General features: G+C 53.3%; 4 protein-coding genes across 4 annotated transcripts; 3 read left to right on the forward strand and 1 right to left on the reverse strand.

Annotated features, from left to right (window-relative positions):
- Positions 1 to 1166: 1166 nt before the first annotated feature.
- W97_02493 (uncharacterized protein) lies at positions 1167 to 3494 on the forward strand (the record flags this gene model as incomplete). The annotated part of the gene is made up of 1 exon (XM_007780393.1): positions 1167 to 3494. One exon carries the CDS (start codon positions 1167 to 1169, stop codon positions 3492 to 3494), a length of 2328 nt encoding a protein of 775 aa, XP_007778583.1.
- Positions 3495 to 5025: 1531 nt separating this feature from the next.
- Positions 5026 to 6625, forward strand: W97_02494 (uncharacterized protein; the record flags this gene model as incomplete). Its single annotated transcript, XM_007780394.1, has 3 exons — positions 5026 to 5082; positions 5144 to 5312; positions 5361 to 6625. The coding sequence occupies 3 exons, from the start codon at positions 5026 to 5028 to the stop codon at positions 6623 to 6625; spliced, it is 1491 nt and encodes a 496-aa protein (XP_007778584.1).
- A 2158-nt stretch (positions 6626 to 8783) lies between these two features.
- W97_02495 (uncharacterized protein) lies at positions 8784 to 9434 on the forward strand (the record flags this gene model as incomplete). Its single annotated transcript, XM_007780395.1, has 1 exon — positions 8784 to 9434. One exon carries the CDS (start codon positions 8784 to 8786, stop codon positions 9432 to 9434), a length of 651 nt encoding a protein of 216 aa, XP_007778585.1.
- Positions 9435 to 13928: 4494 nt separating this feature from the next.
- W97_02496 (uncharacterized protein) lies at positions 13929 to 16009 on the reverse strand (the record flags this gene model as incomplete). Its single annotated transcript, XM_007780396.1, has 4 exons — positions 13929 to 14659; positions 14719 to 14780; positions 14836 to 15620; positions 15809 to 16009. The coding sequence occupies 4 exons, from the start codon at positions 16007 to 16009 to the stop codon at positions 13929 to 13931; spliced, it is 1779 nt and encodes a 592-aa protein (XP_007778586.1).
- Between the last annotated feature and the right edge of the window lie 50 nt (positions 16010 to 16059).

A 16059-nucleotide genomic window follows, 5' to 3' on the forward strand; every position in this document is an offset into this window, starting at 1 on the left:
TCAATCTCAAAGCACCGTCCGTCGGTGGATGGAGGACGACGGGCCTCGGCCTCTGCTGTGCTGCACGCTAGACAAAGGTGTCCAAACCTGCAGCAGCACGAGCGGCCGGACGGAGAGGATCATTCACGCTCGGGAGATCAGAGGATGCGGACAGACTGAAGCCAAGGGTCCTCAGGGTAACATGAGGGAAAATGATGACGCTCTACAAATCACCACAACAGGTTTTGTTGCGTTGGCGGCTTACGACCGTAATCTTTTTGACAATCAGCTGCAACACAAGGCCGAGTGAAAGACTCGGTCAGCTTAGGCAGTCTGAAAGGACCGGCAATGAAACAAGCATCTGAGTTGCCGCTTGAGGCGTGGATGCGACGGGAACAATGCGAACCTGGCTGCAGGCTGTCAGCTGCACCCTCGAGCCTTCCATCAGCCTTCAGGCGCTTTTATGCAGACAGACAATGACCCTGCCCCCACGCTGAAAGAATTGATTTCGACTGGATTTTATGCGACGACGGTTTTGCGGAACGTGACAGGGGATTAGATTGCACTGGCCTGGTCGCCCACTGGTCTCCTCGGAGGCTTCGGGGGCGCTTCCCGGCGCACTATCCGAATAAACGCCAACAGAATCCGCCCTTCTTTCCTCCTTCTTCACCCATTCTCAAACCACACTGTGACGGCTTTGCCGCGTGCAGTGTGCCTCTCCGCGCCCGCAGACAAGAACCCAACAACCTTTGCACGAGAGAGGCTCACTTAACTGCGTGGAGGACGCCGCAATCCAACACCTCATCGCCACTTACTTGCTGCGCACCTCAGCCTTCGCAAGGTAGACCTTGCCGATCGTATTCTTGGCTTCTTCTCTCGACACTCAGCATCCAGCGCGCCCAGAAGTAGTTCTCGGAAACCACCTCCACCATGTTTATCCGCATATTATAGCAACGGAAGTCCCTCTGGGACACCCATCTCGCCGATTGAGCGACACCCAACACAGTTTGAGTCCGACATCCTCGCCGCTATCTCTCACACTATACAACGTCCGCTACGATTCAAGTTCGACAACCTTACCGCTATCACACAAAATACACGAGAGGCTCCACACAAGCGATTTGCGGAGTATCTGTTGTCGACAGATGTACTTTCTTGACCAGAAAAATACTGGAAACACAGCAGCGATGCAGGACGGCCGCACGTTGCAGAACCAGCCAACGACTCTGGATGCATCGTTGAGCGCTGGTGACGAGATCCTGTCGGACTCGGACGAGCCGCCGGACGAACGAGAGAAGACACCACATCCACCCACACTATCAGTGATGCCGAAATTTGAGAAGGCCATGGCACCACAGTTCCAGCGCAAGGAGTCTCTGTTGACCCAGGCGCTCCAGATGTCTGGAACCGAAGAAGAACGACGACCATCATCTGGGCCGTCGCGGGGTCTGTCCAATGCCTCAACATGGAGCAACACCAGCGCGGCATCAATGGCCGAGCTTACCAGCGACGGTGGTCTCGCAAGTCCCTGCACAAGGGCCAGCTCGCCAAGTCCTCCGTTGCCACCAGCGAACTTTGGCGGCCTCGCATCCACCTTCAAGGAGCCCTTCAGTCAGGACGTCGCCGTCCGCCTCGACGACCAAGAAAATATCGGTCCCCTTCAAAAACCCATTGCAGTCGCGGATGAGAAGACGGTAGAAGCGAACTTGGGCCGTCGGCGCTGTATTACATTCGCCTGCGGGAGGAAAGACCAGAACAAGACCGAGAGCGTTGGTCCGCCGAAGGCACAAGACAACAGCAAAATCGTCGAGCCCCTGAAACGCCCCACTACCATCAAGTTCGCATGCACGGCAAAAGTATCCACGGATAACACCAAGGCCGGCAGTAAATCCGGACTTGCTCGTGCCACGAGTCCGCCTCCCCGGACTCGAACACTTCAAATATCACCCAAACCATCGTCAAGGTCTCACAGGGGCTCTGACTCCACCGTGCGCAATGAATCTCCAAAAAGCGTGCGCAAAGCACCACCATTTGCCCGCACGCGAAGGCTTAGTATCAACTCTGACATCGGACGAACTGACGCGACCAGATTCCACGAGTTTGCGAGCTCAGAGGAAGAGGTGGAGGAATGGACCCAAGAGTCGACCTGTCACAAGAGCCGACTCACTGTCAACGATACTCTGAAACTGGAGAACGGCTTGAGACAGTTGGCAGAGGAAGTGGAAGAGGAAGCTTTGGAGGATGTGGAGGACGAGGAAGAGCTATTGATAGACGACGACGATGAAGATGATGATGAAGATGAGGAGCTGGATGAAGACCTCGATGACGAAGAGGCAATTGAGGAAGACTCCGCGAGTGTGGGCGCTTCTGATGACGTTTCCGATGCCGGCTTCGACACAGATGACGAGGAAGGCTTTGCCGAGTCTGATGACGAGAGCGACGCGGGCTCCGACTACAACTGGTGGGCGCCAGCAGGCCGATCAACCGCCGCAACTTCTTTGGACCCTCCGTCCGCTGCACACATCCGTCCCACGAGCGGCCGCCGCAGTATCTCAGACTCATCCATTGCGTCAGTCGATAGCGTTGATAAGTCTCGCAAGGCGCTTGGCCCGTCGAGGATTCGGAGGCAGAGGCGCTGCGCTCTCACGATCTCTTCGAAAAGCCCCGAGCTCCCCGACAGTACCGACTTCGTGTGCGGCACGCTTGACGAGGATCGACCGCGGGAGGAAGAATATATGTCGAACCTCGAACGGCGCAGAGCTGCAAGGCACAAGATCACACCACAAGACATTGACCCTACCTTCCCGGCTTCGGATCCCGAAATGGATGAAGAGGACGAGGTCGATGAATTCGAAGATATCGCCGAGGAAAGCGAGAACCACATATTTATGCACGGTCAACCAGAGGAGGATGGAGAGTTACGTGGACGACGCGCACGTGGCTATCATACCAAACATTCACCAATACATTCACCAAAGCGCTTGCGCTCACCTCCACCGGCCAAGCGTACCACTACTCACCGCTCACCCCCACCACGCCGCCTGTTTGGCCAATCCCCGAGACGACTGCGTTCGCCCCCTCCAGCTGCTCGTTTGAAGTCACCGCCGGGTACATGCCGTACTTCCACAACCACCTCGCCCAGCCAGCCCCCGCAATTGAAGCTGCGTTTTGCGACCCTAGCCGAGCGTCCGCAAGTTACCCAATCCTCATCCCTTCCCCGCACACCCACCGTCATCTCCCGCGATCCGCTCGAAGATCTCGAAGGCGACTCAAAAGAAGGCCACAGCCGCCGCGCCATCGACATTGTCAAAGGGCTGGAGAAGAAGCGACAGCTCAGGAAGGAGAAGCTCTACCAAAAGCACTGCCGCAAGAGCGGCAAGGACAAGGAGCGCCGCCCGCCACCCGGCAAGGGCGCCAAGCGCATGAGGGAGATGGGCCTCGAGCTGCATGCTTACAACAAAGGCAGGAGTAAGGGGCCTTGGGAACCTCAGAAAGTTCATATGCTGTCGTACTGAGAGTAGCGCCGCCGGGTTTCCGGCACTTTGTCGAGCTTTGGGTGTCAAGGCTCGCTGGTCGCTGCACTCGACGCTCTGGCGCACCGTATAGGTTCGCTGGGCTAGATGGCTCGCTTTAGATCGTGAGATCGCATTCACTTTGTACATATACCCATCGGTTTAGCTGAGTTAGGACGAAGGCCAGCCACCGTTGTTCGCACACGTTTTGTTCATAGCTGTTTTGTAATTCTCTTGGACACGAATTTTGTTAGTTCAAGGCATCTGTTCTTCCCAGCGCGAATTTTCGCACTTGACGACTCTTCATAGCGGTTGCTACATCGTCTATGGGCACGCTTGGTTCCCTCAAGTTTGGCATCGAGCGACGTTTTTGTTTTGCTTCCTCGCCCTGTCCGTCGTTAGTCGTGATTTTGCTCAGCGTTGCATTGCATTGGAGGCCAAGAGGTCTCCCGGTGGCACTTTCTTTGGGTTCTCTGCAGATACAATCACAGCGGCGAGGGCCTCCCTCTCGTCCAGTCATCAATGAATCCGATCATGAAACAATCCAGTTCTCTAGCCCAAGGAATGAAGGAGCCACGCTCATGGACATGGCGGATGTTATTCGAGGTGCTGTGTGCCTGACATGTTGGTTCAAGGCATTTGGTGACAGCTGCGAAGCGAGCTTGAGATTGAAGTTGTGATCATCTGTCCTCCGAGACCGCACAGCTTTTCGTTCACATCTCTGACAATAGGGAGTCTAGCCATTTCTGTATATGGTTCCGACCTCGAGAGTACTTCGGGTAAGAGGATCCACAATGGAGAGTAGAAGCTCCGTGTCGATAATACACACTGGCGCTCGAGCGGTTAATCTCGTTCTCCTGACCGGCGCTCATTGTACTCTCCCCGCCGAAAAGTAATAGAATCACGTATCCCCTCTCTACAGTCGTATTAATCTTATTCGAGAGGCGGCACTTATTAAGAAGCGGTTATAGGAAAGTCTTACATCGATATAATGAGTCGGTATAAGAGTGTATACGTAGTTCAGCCTAGATGTCGTTAATATCTACTGCACCGTCTTTTTGTTAAGACGGCACGTGATTTTGTTACTTTTCGGCAGGGAGAGTATCAGATGCACCGGCATCCGAATCACGTGTCTGCACCGAGCAACTGGAGAGCCATCCAAGTCGCTAACATAATAGCGTAGACTCAGAGCCACTTGAGCATCACTTGAATCACTATTTTATCAACCACAACGTACTCTAAAATGTTTGAATATTATCAACAGGTGTGAAAGGACCTTAAGTGTAATATAAGAAAGTTTCAGCTTTAGTTTACTTATAAATAGGGGTGGCATCTAGTGGTTATTGAGGACTTTATGTGCTGTTGAAATTCTCTGAGTCCACGCTATTATGTCAGCGACTTGCCATCTTATCGATAAGTGACGTATTTGAAAGTCAACTCTTGTGAGCATCTTTATATTCGTTAAATATGGTGATGCTCACAATCTAAGAGAAGCCAAGTACCTACTAACACGCACTTCTATCAAGTCGAGATTATGTCAGACTCTGCTGCCCTCGTCGCTCGGTATCTGAAAACAAACGGCTACGATGAGGTGAGTCTATACACAATCTCCGAGAACTGTCCGCTAACTGACGGAAGCTGCGGATGCATAGACACTTTCTGCTTTCATCAAGGAGGCGGGCCTGAAGCCAAGTGCTGGCACCGTTTCTAGAGGAGACTTGACGATAGAGCAAATCCTACATGAGAAGCAATCTTTCGACCTGTCGGTTCGGTTCGAGAAGACCGCCATAGATGACGAAGACAAGGCCTGGCGGAAGCCATGTAAGTAATTCCTTGAGGACTAGTGTAAGCAGTGCTGAACTCATATAGCCCCGTCGACGAGTTCGATCGTCGAGTGCTTGCCGACCTCGTCAAACGTCCTTTACGTTTCTGCGGACCGGCTGGCACTCGGCGGAAGCGATGCTCGGTCCATTATCACCGCAACGACAGCGGATAGGCGCTTGAACTTTATCGATCCAGACGGACCTGAGTTCCGCATGCTGGGGTCCTTGACTTATCTGCAAGATTCGCCGATCCTCTCATGTCTCGTGCTGCAGCAGCGCTATGTTGTATGCGCAGGCATGTCAGGCAAGATCATAATCTTTGACTGCCACAACGACGCCATCATAGAGGAAAGACGCGATCACATGAAATATGTGGTTAAGGTCGTCGGCTGGCAGGATCAAGAAGGTGTATGGATAGCGACGGCCGGCTGGGATGCCAAGGTTCTGTTGTACCGCGTTGCGCTGCAAGATGATGCACCTTCCCTTGGTGCACCTGTCGCGTCTCTGACAGTTGCAACGAACCCGGAAACACTACTGTTTGTGGAGCATCCGGAGAGTTCTATTCCGGTGTTGCTCTTGACGCGGAGGGACTCCACGTTCATGTACTACTACACCTTACCACTTTTGCCAATAGACAGCGGACGATTACCGGCCACGCTTCAGCTGCTTGGGAAGCAAAACCTTGCCCCTCACTCAAACGCATGGGTCGCTTTCACTCCTTCGGCCGTTGCTGTTTGTCCAACCGACCCGACCGTGGTTGCGGTAGCGACATCTACCGTTCCTCATATGAAGCTCCTTATCGTACGGCTACTGCTTCCGTCAATCCAGTCCGAGGGTCCAACAGTGCCGCCTAGTTTTGCAGATGTCAACGTCATACCTACAAGCCCAGTTTCGATTCTTGACCGGCAGGACCTTTCAAGGCCGACCCAAGCGTCACAGGCACGAGCTGCTCTTGCGATCCAAGACCGAGAAGCAGCGGCTATCCTCATCAGCTGTAATACTTTGGCGCCTCAGACTCAATACTCAACTCCCGCTCTTGCCTGGAGACCTGACGGTAGTGGCGTGTGGGTTAACAGTGATGACGGGGTTGTCAGGGGTATTGAAGTTAGCACAGGTAAGGTCGTTGCGAACCTCGAAGGCCATGTCGCTGGCTCAAAGGTACGCTGTCTTTGGGCAGGGTGTGTAGATGGTGGCAATGGAGACAACGAGAAGGAGGAACTGCTTGTCAGTGGCGGCTTCGACCAGCGGCTGATCTTGTGGAGAGCTGAAAGGGCTTCTGACCGCGAAGATGCGATCAATGAACGTACCTGATAGCTGATCGTGACCTTACTCCATACTCGCAATATATGGATCAGAATAACGACCTAGCCAGCGTGGCATCAAACGAGCCGTGTCGACGTCTTGTGTACTGAGAACAGGGAAACAGACTTCCCCACGAGGGATTTGTGGTTCGGCATCGCGTGCTCTGGTACCGCATGTCTTGCCTAAACATAGAGCAGAGAACAGGTCGGCCTAACCATTGTGCACTGGAGTTGCGGGACCCTCTCGTGGATGCATGTAGCGCCTACCTTATCTTGGTCGATCGCATACCTCTGATGCTGTCCAACCTGTGCATTTGCGTTCCCCCATAGCGTCTAAGCACGTGACATCGGCAATACTTTGCGAACCAGAGCCCGACCACACCCTCTCAACGTACAGCAGAGAGCTCCCTGCGCTCCTGCATTGGAGCTGTGTCCCCAAGGGCGATCTGAAATGATCTGCACAGCCCTCGGGTCCCACTCTCACAGCCTTGCATACTTAAGTATCAAGAGCGGCCACTCAATGTCCAGCCAACCCCACTTTTTCTAACTCTCAAAAGCCATACATCCAGCGGAGTCGGACTCGAGTTTGCCGTTGCTGAACAGCTACGCGAGCATCAACAACTGAAGGTGGCTGCTGAGTGCGGGCCCATGACTGCAGCTCTGCGGCGTTAACGAGGTTCCCTGTTAGCCGTTTTGCGATGGAGGACACGGCGCCCTCCACTCCGCATCGAATCCTGTCAGTGTAACGACCGGCGCTTTCTCTTCTCCTCCAGTCACACTCATATTTCTTTGTCAATTCTCAGGGTCGCGGTCCAAGGGCGATCTAAAAAGAACGCGGCAGGTTCTAACATTGCCCGCTCCCCGCCATTATTACAGGAGGAACGGTATTAGCGTCTAGGGTCAAACCCCGCCGCGTTCACCATTCATCCCTGCAGTCATCATCGCCCCTGGTCCATACTTTCTGACAAGGCATGCACTTGGGTCCCCTAAGAAAATTATCCGCTTGTTGAGCGGCACTCAGTTCCTGGGTTCTGCCTTTTTATGCATCTACCGGGTTAGTCGCCTCACCCTCTTCGGGACGGCACGAGGAAGCAGCTTGTTGTCCTATCAACTTCCAAGGGCTGCATCAGATCACAAAGCCACCCTTGCTCTCGACATCTGTAACTGGGCTTCAGATCTACTGGTGTTGATTTCCAGTAGCAACGGTGCAGACGCGCTATCACATTGCTCTTCGCACAGCGATGTGTATCTATACCCACTCTTTACTCCAACTTGCATGTAGTTCTGGGTCTTGGGCTTTCCAGACTGTCGGGATGAGGCACCTTTGGAACTGTCCCGGACATGCTTCTTGAGCGAACTCCGTATATAGAAGCAGCGGAGGGCTATGCCGTGATTCGACCCTACACGAGATCTCAGAGTTCTTGTCTGTACAGAATTTTTGGATGGCTTTTTGGTCTATCGTACTTTGAGCGAAGCCATATACACGCTGATCGTGTGTCTCGCGCGTCTCGTGCATGTTTTCTACACGTAAGCAAGGCTCACACGGATTGGCAGAGTTTGAGTGCTAAAGCATTGCGGCTTAAGGCCTACCTCTCTATGATCAGCTGCTTGACGTGCTCGTATTCTTAGCACAATCATCCGATTACCTGGGAAGATGAGCTCTCGTCAGCCTGCGCAGTTCCAACGACACTTTTTCATCGTCTCTGGGGTAATCATGTACAGCTGGTTCATTCGGGTGTTGTACTAACTCCTCGCAGTTGCCGGAAAACTGTGACTGGCAGAAACTGAAAGATCACATCAGGACAGTTCTGGTAACCCAACCAGGATGGACTGACGTCCGTCGTCCAACAGGCTACCAGACGGATGTACAGGCCCACTTCACAGTTCGGACTGACGAAGACGCCGAAAGCGTGTACAGTACGTTGAAGATGGCTGATCTCCAACAACACTGTGTTCCTACTCTAATTCTCTTAGAACTTTTACAAGAGCCCGCTTTCGGAGGGAGACGTCTTCTCGTCCATCACTTCGTCACATCCACGAACCCCGTCACTCTCGCAAAGTGCAATTGCGCAACATATTTCGGCACCGCTGGTCACTCAGATCGCTCAGCAATAACACCTCCAACATTCGATCCCAGGGCTTATACCGCTGCACCAACATCCACATTGATGAGTGGTAGCTTTGCGCAATCTCTGAATGCAGCATTACCAAGATACGCGCCAACTATCCCCAACTATACTGCAGTCCCTGCGTCCGCATCTGTTGCAGTGTTTCCAGTGGGACAATCGCCCTACGCCGCGGCAGTAACGTACCAACACTACGTCCCGATAGCTTCCACAGCCCCCTATGTTGCGACACCCCATCCCATATATACAACCGCTGCGAATGGAACGCCAGTCAACGTTAGCAATGGTGCTGTGAGAACCGAGGCTAGATCGATCTTCCTAAGTAATCTAAGCTATGCGGCAGGGCCAACGGAGGTAGAAAATCTGCTGAGGCGAGCCGGAAATCCGATACGTGTCGATGTCCCAAAGGATGCGAGGACTGGGCGATTCAGGGGCTCAGGAACGGCGTCTTTTGCGACAAGAGAGGAGGCATCGAACGCCATCAATCTTTTGAACAATGTCAAGCATATGGGAACAAGAATCCACGTGCGATGGGCCCGAGAGACGACGACTGTTGCGACACCGCCAAATCCTCTAGTAGTCGATGGATCAAACAGGGTGCGTAAAGTCACTATATCCTCATCTGGCGGTGCTGAACATATCATTGCCGTAGGGAAGACGCTAGGCGGTTCGTGCCGGCGCCGGACTCCGTAGTTGAAAATCTTAGTCTCGGGAGATGTGGCGCGATCACGGGGCGAAAAGCCTTGCAAAAGTACCTTGCTTATTCACTCTATCTGCTCACTCGATCATACAAAACTCAGGGATGTAGAAAAGCAATACGAACCTATGAATGATCAATGATCAGGAAACAACCTGACGTGTCGGGAGGCGTTCACTAAAAAAGAGTGTGAATCCCCGCGTGTGGATGCATGTAGCCAACCGCGATGCTGTTCCCTGTCAGGACTTCGTCGATCTAACATGCAGATCTCGTTTGTTATTTGGTCGGAGGCAGAATGTGTGGTCAAATCAGGACGCGCATGCCCGCATCCCCGTCTTGCCTTGCCAACTAGCCAGGAGCATTCAGGTCGCTCGGATCGGCTGGTTTACGCAAATCAGGCAACGCATTACGCCAGTGGCGTTCGCGGATAGAACTACGCGCCCGACTGTCGGTTTTCGAGACTGATGTTGCATGGACCAGACTAACACAGCACGAGCGATTGCGTCAAGGTATCTAGAGTGGAGGTGGAGGTCTTACGACTACAACTTCGGTCAGCCCCTGAATACCGCCTCAGCAGAACCCCTCAGTGGACAATGCCCCCTTCGTTTCCTCATAGGCTTATGCCACGGCGAAATACGAAGAAATGGATGGCGCAACATATCTACGCGAGCTTGCCGCACATGGCATTTGCTTCCAATTGGCCCGACAAGCAACCAGTGTTTTGAGCTCTGAGCCCGTCCGCGGCGTCCAGCGCGCTTAGAACCGCTTGGCTTGCTGTGGATGAGTATCACTGCGCGTCTAACTACTCCAATCTTTCACTGACCGCTTGTTTACTTTCCTTCTTCAGAGGACATGCTGCTACCTGACTGTCGTCATAGCCGAAACAACCCCGAATCCTATACGACTATCGTGCTTTGGTAAAATACGTTCCATGTGCCAAAAACGGTTTGCACCTTAGCTCACCCGCAGGGTTTCGAGCACCGTCCTACCAGGTTATGGCCCCCCGGACGTGCAGCATCGCCTCGGGCCCTTGCTTGGAATCATACTGCTTCAACCGTCCCCATCCACTCATCCGTATCCAGGTATCCTCCTTTTTCCTTGTGCGACGACAGTGCTGTAGGGTCGCGGCCGGGGCTCCCATGACAATCCTACTCCTCGCGTATGCGGTCCGGGCATACTACCCGCCCACCAACCGCCTGCAGCTTCAGCCGTCCATGTGCAGGAGCAGGTCGGACTTGCGCAGCGGCGCCGCTTCCTACCGACTGCGGACGCCTCTTCGCTATAAGTTCCTCCGGCTCGTTGCGCGTAGACCGTTGCTGCACCACGAGATCATCTCGCATCTACCAGCAAATTCCCGAGCCCACCCTAATTCCGCTTTCACGTGGGGAGATTATGGAGCCATTTCCACTCGACCTTCCTAACTAGTCTTTCTACACTTGATGCTTGTGCATACTGGAGCCGGGCAATCCAGAGATGAGAGTAGGGGCGCACAGCCTGAGCCTCTTACGCCAGAGAAGAGTCTCGAGTGACAGCTCTCGACGGATAACGCAGGCCAGGGATTTTTGCATGATTGAGGCCCGCAAGTTATCCATGCAGGTCACGTTTTTACCCAGACTAGGCCTCAGAAGCGCTTTGCTCAAGTAGTCAAAACGCTAGCCTTATCACGTTAGATCGTGCGAAACCTCTAGCCTACGTTACACGCACGAAGCGAGTTCTCAGCACGATCTTAAGACCTCCACGGCGCTCTACCCGATCTCCCCCGGCGATCCACAAGCAGATCCTGCGTGTGGGGCAGGGAGAGCGGGTCAGGAAGAGTGCGTCTCATGAGACAGTCCCTTCAGGTCGGAAGGCAGGGCAGCAACTTACCGCCTCACTAGAAGATTTTGAAGTGTTACTTCGATACTCGCCTTGCAACCAGGCCTTCTAAGGTCTGGCACGAGCCTCGGTTTGACTTTCACGGCTCATATAACATGACTCATGAGTAGACCCCCTGATATCGTGCCCATCAAGCTTGCAACGCCCATGAGTCGAGAGTCTCGGCCTAAGCATTGTGAAAGTATCTCGTTCGACTCGTGCTTTGTAAGAGCCTGATACGACCGGTAGCTTCAGTCGTGCAAGGTAATATATTCGCTGTGCTCCCCATCACAGCTTGGAGTGGATATGGACAGAAAACGACTTGTATACAGACGGAAATTGTCTCCGTCTTAATCTATGCACGTAACCTATGCGTCCAATCGAGTGTATGACCGATAGGTTTGAACAGATGCGCCTTTCTGATCCGCGATCTCACATCATGACGGACTTATCAAGCGTATTGTTGACCGCTCAAACCGGTAGAAGCTGCGCCAAAGTCGCTAACTGGAGATGTTAGAGCACAGTGGCATCAGTGAAGGAACGGCGATGACGATCATGGGATCGGGCTCTGTATTCACGCGGTATCAGGACAACACCGTAATCTGAGATGCAATAAGGCTTGAGGATTAGAACAGCATCTTACCATAGTGGTACAGCCTGACTGGAATCAACCTCGTGCGAGAAAAACTAGGTAGGGCCATGTGTTGTCTGTTACATAAGGATCAGTAGTGGTTATGTAAAACATGTTCGCTTGAAAGTATAACCACGGGCTGCCATCCTCGTTTTGACACACGATGAGACGTAAACTTGATGGCGGATGTCTTGAAATCCTGCGACGCAGACGCAAAAGACACTCTAGATAATATAGCGATGCACAAGGCGTACTTTACACTCTATCACGCTGGGAAAGTGTATTTTGATTTCGCACCTGAGTGTGAGAGAGATTAGTGCGCGAATGTATGATTGTTCCGCTCGAAGGCTTGTTTCTACTTTCATTAGATCAATCGTCACCAACATATTTCACTGTCTTCTCGCTCAATTTGCAGTACGTTGGAAATGATCTAACAAACTCCTCAAGAGGGATGTTTCAGCTACATGTCACATCGCCAGCTATAGAGACGAAACAACTTATAGTGTAATAGCACTCTTGATGCCTAGAGCTTTTGTACTCTCTACCGTTTGGAATCTGTAGCTGCTTTGTTGCTACTTGAGTGGAACAAATTTCTAGGGTCTTAGTAGAAGGTAATTGTAGCAAAATCACCTTCCATATACTGTGATATTGATATACACATGGTTAGAAAAGGTTGACTACAGTGTAGTTCCGTAGTATTCACTTTTAGCAGATACAGAAACGTTCCAAGCAGGATGTATATAGCACTAAGATTCAACGACTCGGAGAGTGAAGCAGTAGCTTCTCGGCTCGATGCGAGAAGCCCCTTAACAAAGTGTTTTCCGAGAATTTCGATGCTGTGCTCTTTCAAACCGCTCTTTTACATATAAGATCATTCATAACGCCTTCAATTCTCACTTGGCAGCCCTGAATTCCCTAGTATGTTCCTTCTCAGATGCCTAAAAGTAACTTCCGCCTTTGCTGCTGAACGCTTCCCTCGAGATTATATCACAAAGGGGACAAGCTGCACCGGCGTTTTGTTTCGCAGATCAACTAGATCTGAGCTGTACGCGGCTAGATCTGATGCATCCGACCTGGCTCTGAGCGTGCTAAACTATCCGCGTGTAGCTCTGAGCACGCCGATTACACCGCGTGCTTGGTATGCTCCGCGTGCTTAGCGTGCTTAGCGTGCTCGAGCAAAGTACTGTAGGTCCCACCAGGCGCCGATCGTTGGACGACCTGTACCTCGCAAGGCCGAGAAACCCCAAGCCTGAAGTCTCCATTACCCAACAGCGCCCCACTCCCCCCGGAGAGCCATGCAATGCGTACATACCGGCTTTGAAAAAAAAAAAAGCAGCGTACAGATACCGCAAACCACTTCTCGCCGCTGAAAATGCACCTGGAAAGCCCATTTAGCTACCTGGGCTATCCTCGCCGAAGTATGAAGGGACTACAGCAGACGGCGGCGGCTGCTCCGCCCCTCAGCGCCGGCGAACGAGCCCGTCTGCTTGAGCCTACTACTTCCGCCAGGTGGAAGGCATACTCTTATGGAGATGAGATGGGGCCGGAAGTTCAGGAGGCGGGCTGCCTCCTCCTCAGGAGGACCAGAGCAAATCACCTGAAGTGGCAACCGACGAGAGTGCTAAACAGGACGTCTTGTAGTGGCAGCCATGTGCACATGCGCAGGTGCATTATGACATCCCCTTTCATGCGCAAGATGGAGAGACGTGACTGAGGCAGCAGCGTGCTGTCATTGGGTATGCTACATACCAGATCTAATTGGAACAAGAAGAGGTGACGCCACAACTACTCCGTCCGGCCCAGACGCCAGGAATGCCAGGTACAGCCAAGAGGCAGAGCATGTGTGCACAGAGCATTTGGAGAAGACAGAAAAGAACAGGGACGATCGCCGATGTACAGAGAGAAGCGCTCTGCCATCAACCCCGAGCAGACAGTCGTAAGCAGCACGGAGAGGTCTCCCGAAGAGAAGTCCAGACGAACCACACTAACAAAGGTCAGACACATCTCACGCCTTGCTCTTCTTCTTCTTCTTCTTCTCCTCACCATCCGCCTCCTCCCTCTTCCTCTTCCTCCCACTCTCCCCATCGTCCTTTTCCTTCTTCTCTTTCTTGGCCTCCTTGCCCTCCTTTTTCGCCTCCTTAGCCGCCTTCTTCGCCTCCTTCCGCTCCCTCTTTTCAGCCCTGGCCAACTTCCGCGCAATCTTCGCATCCTTCTCCGCCTGCTTCTGCTGCTTCTTATCCGCCTTCACAACCTCCCTCTCCGCATCGCCATTAAGATGCGTCTTGGTGATCAACTCCTCCGTCTCCTCATCCTCGTCTTCATCCTCCTCGTCATCGTCCTCAGCCCCCGCATCCGCATCGCCCATTTTCACATCCTTCGTCTTCGCCGGAGGAGCACTTTGCGCCGCGGCCGCCGGCTCATCGCCTGCCAAGCCGTCCGCATCAGGGTTGTACTTTCGCGCCTCCTTGACCTCCCACTTGCCCGGCTTGGCCTGGCCGCCGGGGCCGATCGCCGCGCCGGTCGGGCGGAGCGGCTTGCCTTCGAGGTTGCGCAGCCGGCGCTCGATGGTCAGGCGCGCGTTGACGCCCACTGCTCGCTTCTCTTCCTCGGTTGGCTCGGCCAGCTTGCCTTCGCCGGACTGGCCCCAGTCGGAGAGGGAGTCGACGCGCAGGCCGAGGGCGGCTTTTGAGGCGAGCATGCGGGCGATTTTGCCTTTGTTTCTGCCGGTTGCTTGGCCTGTGGTGGGTTAGCGTCATTCATTCAGAGCGCAAAGCCCAAAGAACTCGGGTACTTACCGATCAAGCTGGCATGGTAGATCAGGCCGTATTTGGGCGTGTCGTGCTTCGTTTTCAGAGCCCTTGTGTTTGACGTCAGTGGGTATCTCGACGGTGATCGCATGAACTGAGGGTTACCTGAATAGCGCCTTTTCTGCGCCTAAGATCTGAATGGTCGAGCCGGGGCTCTTGGCCAAGTTCATCAAGCTACCGGCATGCGCGATGAGACGCGCACCCACAAGCTCGCCGACCAAAGTCGTGAGATTCGGCGCAATCGCCTGCATGCGTGTGGCGAGGTAATTTGCAAGTTGTGCGCGATATTCCGTGAAGCTAACGACCTGCTCAGCAAGAGCACGTATGTTCTCCAGATCCTCATCGGTGATCTCGGTTCCCATGGAGACTTCTGCGGCCGCTTTCACAGCCGCCTCAATCTCCTCCGGCAGAATCTCCGTCAGGTCCGCATTCGAGGCGTTGGTGCGCATGCCCATGGCTAGGATGACTTTTGCGTATGCGACGTTGTCGTTGATGATACGGGCGACCTCGGGGAAATGCCAGCCGTACCATTCCTTCACCCGCATGGCGTATGTGTTGAGCTCCTTGTCTAGGTCGTCGAGTAATGCGATAGCTTGTATGATCATAGTGTCGACCTTGTCGGGAGAGAATCGTAGCTTATGTCGTGATAGGGAATGCGAGAGACCCAAGCTCATCGTGTCGATATCTTTGGGTGTCAGGCCGGCGATCAGGCTCGGTAGATGGCTGCGGATAGCTCTGAACAGATCGGCGGTAGATGCGTCGGAAATCGGTGTGATGGAGAGTTGTGGTAGCTTCTTGATCGCGTTGCCCAGCTTTGGGTCCATTACGGCTAGAGAGGCCTTCTTCTCGTCTTTGAGAGAGTCTAGGAGAGATGAGAGCATGGGTGTGACCTGAAAAATGGTCAGATGTCGATCGAGACGTATTGTGAACCAATGAATTGCGAGTGAGAAGCTCGACGAAGTATAAACTTGGCAGGAGCGGTGGTTAAAGGCGGCTGCACCGAAGGCCTCGAATTGTGCTTTCCTCAATCGCGACGGGGCACAGGCGCTTCTTCACTTGCGAATACAAAACCCCGTACCTTGCCGTCTGTGAGCGCCGCAGCTTCGTTTAAAGCCGTGGCTGCGGAATCGAACTTGGAGAAGGACTTGAGCTTGAGCAAGCTGCAAATGCCCTCGGCCGTGTGTGCCTCTTCCGGGAGGTCATGCTTGAGTAATTTCTTGTCCTTCGCCTTGTGGAGCGCGTAGCCGGCGCTGGTCTCGGTAAGGATAAAGAGCGTCATGATGGGTGTAGCGTATGCCGAGTATGGTATGTGGTATGTGGTAGGGAAGG

Source organism: Coniosporium apollinis (genome assembly GCF_000281105.1).
Source record: "Coniosporium apollinis CBS 100218 chromosome Unknown supercont1.9, whole genome shotgun sequence".
In the NCBI taxonomy this organism is placed as follows: Eukaryota; Fungi; Ascomycota; class Dothideomycetes; genus Coniosporium; species Coniosporium apollinis.